At 42.8% G+C, this 3226-nt stretch overlaps 1 protein-coding gene across 4 annotated transcripts in view; it reads right to left on the reverse strand.

Annotated features, from left to right (window-relative positions):
- The window catches only part of LOC107726167 (cyclic AMP-dependent transcription factor ATF-6 beta-like), a 22342-nt gene that overhangs the window by 11495 nt on the left and 7621 nt on the right, over positions 1–3226 (reverse strand). For all 4 annotated transcript variants that reach the window (XM_016535686.1, XM_016535684.1, XM_016535685.1 and 1 more), the window contains exons 7-8: positions 2289–2468; positions 1885–2048 (exon numbers count right to left, since the gene is read on the reverse strand). In XM_016535686.1, the coding sequence (XP_016391172.1) occupies positions 1885–2048; positions 2289–2468 (344 nt within the window). The remainder of the gene's footprint in view (positions 1–1884; positions 2049–2288; positions 2469–3226) is intronic.

Here is a 3226-nt window from a genome sequence, read left to right on the forward strand (position 1 = left end):
AACAACAGTAACATGTGCAAAATCTAATTTTTATATAGAAAAATTATATATTCCACTCTTATTAAATGTACCATTATTCTTCTAGTATATGGAACAGACCAACTTCAGTGATTGTGTGATTTAGTTGCAAATTGAAGAAAAGTTTGTTTTTCAAGGTACTTTGTGACTTTTCTTACTTCATACACAAAAAAGTGTAAAATTCGGACAAAATTTGATTTATGATTTGATATTTTATAATAGTGATTTTATAATTTCAAAATATAGAGAAAAAGTAGAAATGAATGACTAATAAGCCAATAAGTGCTCCTCTGCTGCCATCTACTGGTTATAATTGTGATTTGATGTATTTTTTTAAATTTTACATAAGAGTTTGTTTACCACAAAGTATATTTTGGTCATCCCATTAAAAATAACATTCAAACTGGATCATTTTAGAGCTTTAAAGTGCTGGAAATAGTTGTGCGAAATGCTTGAAAGTCATTGAAAAGTGCTTAATTCTCTCTCAAAAGGTTGTACAAACCCTGAAATGAATGATGTAATGCATTAGACTATTTCTACCACAACACCACGGTTACAGTTAGCGTTACCGCTTCTGGTTTCCTGACGTATGTCAGCGCTGTTTATAACACAGAATTCTGTGCAGAATTTAAATGATTCTCAGTAGATCTCACAACAACCTTATCATTGTGCAGCGAATTCAAACACTTCTCACTGGATCTCACTGAGCTCGAGCAAGTTTGTTTGTGTCACGGTCTGAGCTGAGAAATGGAGTGGAGCTCCTGAGAAACTGGAGCCCTGTGGTGTGTGGTGGGTTTCGTGATAACGGAGATGAAATGTAAACACACAGTTTACGCGTTTGAAAGAGCATGAAAATCTGACTAAATCTCCTCTGACAGCTTGCAGTGTTACATATCATCGAGGCTGAGAAGAGAACAACACTGCACGTTACCGCTTCTGGTTTCCTGACGTATGTCAGCGCTGTTTATAACACAGAATTCTGTGCAGAATTTAAATGATTCTCAGTAGATCTCACAACAACCTTATCATTGTGCAGCGAATTCAAACGCTTCTCACTGGATCTCACTGAGCTCGAGCAAGTTTGTTTGTGTCGCGGTCTGAGCTGAGAAATGGAGTGGAGCTCCTGAGAAACTGGAGCCCTGTGGTGTGTGGTGGGTTTCGTGATAACGGAGATGAAATGTAAACACACAGTTTACGCGTTTGAAAGAGCATGAAAATCTGACTAAATCTCCTCTGACAGCTTGCAGTGTTACATATCATCGAGGCTGAGAAGAGAACAACACTGCAGACAACAGGTAAATGCCGTTAGCGCTGTTTTCCATGTTCGTGGAGAAAAGGGTTTTAAATGGCTATTTAAAAATGCCGGGTAGCTGGTGTTTCGTGCGCGTTTGGCCATTAGCGTACACTTACGTCCCTATAGAACTGTTTTAGACCCTACTCTGAAGTAGGAGCTGATTTAATTCCCCCAAACGGAGCTCCTAGAACTGAAACTGTTCCTAGTTCCTGCGGTGCGAACACGCCAAAAAGCGGGAACTGCCGCCAATAGTTCTTGGAACTATGAAAAGGTTCCTCCGTGCGAAAGCCCCTTTGGTCCTGGTCACTCTCTCAGGGTTTATTTGGTGTTATTGACCGGCTGACTGTAGGTTCTCCCCAACCATCTGTTTTAGTTCATCCAACTAAATATGTGCATCACAAACAAACGTACGTCATTCCATTGGATTATTTTCTCTTCTGAATTGACTTGTTGGACAGTAACTAAAAAGATCTGATTATTCATTGAAATAAATAAATAGATGTCTACATTATTCTACATATTTTACGGTATACAGCAGGCAAAACACAGCAGCTACTGAAAGCGTCACTCACATCGATGTCACTGCAGCTGTTTCCAGTCAGGTTGGATGCTGGGATGATGGGTTTGCTCGGGGGCGGGGCTGAGGGGCTAGTGCAGTGAGGCATACTGGGAGACAAAGGCTCCATTTTAACAATAGCAGGAGCAGAACCCAGACACACCGACTGAGACAGAACCACTGCAGGAGACAGACAGACAGAGTCATCAAAACTCAAATGTGCTGGCTGCTAACAGAAGCACTGCTGACATTCAACCGGTTAGAAGCAATGGCACTACTAACTTAACTATATTTGAGTAGTGTGACTCATCATAAAGAATCAAATCTATCTAAATCTGAGCTGTGTTTGCTGCTTGAGGTGAGCTCTGTATTCTCAGTACATCAGTGGTGGTGTGCTCCAGTGTCGGCGGTGGGTCTCACCGGGCGTGGTGTTCTGGTCGATGGCTGGGATGGGTACGGGAACGCTCTGCAGGAGGAGAGCTTTGGCTGGACTGGTGCTCTGAGCCACCGGCAACGCGGCCACACACACAGGTTTGGGCTGGATCAGAGGTTTACTGCTCAGAATGCTGCTGGCCTTCAGCGTCGCTGCTGAGGAGAGGACTGAACGCACACAGAACAGGCCCATACTGCTCATCATTCACAGAAAAACCTCTCCAATCGCATTCAGCACACACTCAAGAACCAGCGATGTGTGGCTTCAATCACATTCAACCAGAGGACCGGCAGACAGTCTTCAGTGAATAATGACTTTTGGTGTGTTCTTCACCTGCACTTTAAACTGAGGTCAAATCAAACACATTTATTGGGCTTTGTTGTATTTTTTTAGAGTGTGACAGGCCCTGCTCACTGTATATGCTCATTCTATGGAAATAAGCATCAAGTGCTTTCAGTATATGTGACAAGATATTTTCATTTGCATAATATTTATTTCCTGCTGTGTTCGTTCTTGCAGAACATTCAAATGTGAGAGAACACGTCAGTCTAGAGGAACAGGAACAGAACTCACAGTTAGTCTCTCAGTGTCATGTTACTCAGAACAATCTCTTATATCGGATAGAGTCATCTGCCCTGTTTGCTCACTTTAAATCAAGCAGGCAGTGTGTGTGTGTGTGTGTGTGTGTGTGATGTGGAGTGGGTGTGTGTGAGTGTGAGTGTGACGTGGAGTGTGTGTGTGATGTGGATTGTGTGCATTCGTGTGTGTGTGTGTGTGTGTCTCTGTCTGTGTCTCTGTGTGTGTGTGTGTGTGTGTCTGTCTGTCTGCCTCTGTGTGTGTGTGTCTGTCTCTCTCTCTCTGTGTGTGTGTGTCTGTCTCTCTCTCTCTGTGTGTGTGTGTGTGTCTGTCTGTCTCTCTCTCTCTG

This window comes from Sinocyclocheilus rhinocerous, unplaced genomic scaffold (assembly GCF_001515625.1).
Source record: "Sinocyclocheilus rhinocerous isolate Xijiao unplaced genomic scaffold, SAMN03320098_v1.1 scaffold1628, whole genome shotgun sequence".
Classification (NCBI taxonomy): Eukaryota; Metazoa; Chordata; class Actinopteri; order Cypriniformes; family Cyprinidae; genus Sinocyclocheilus; species Sinocyclocheilus rhinocerous.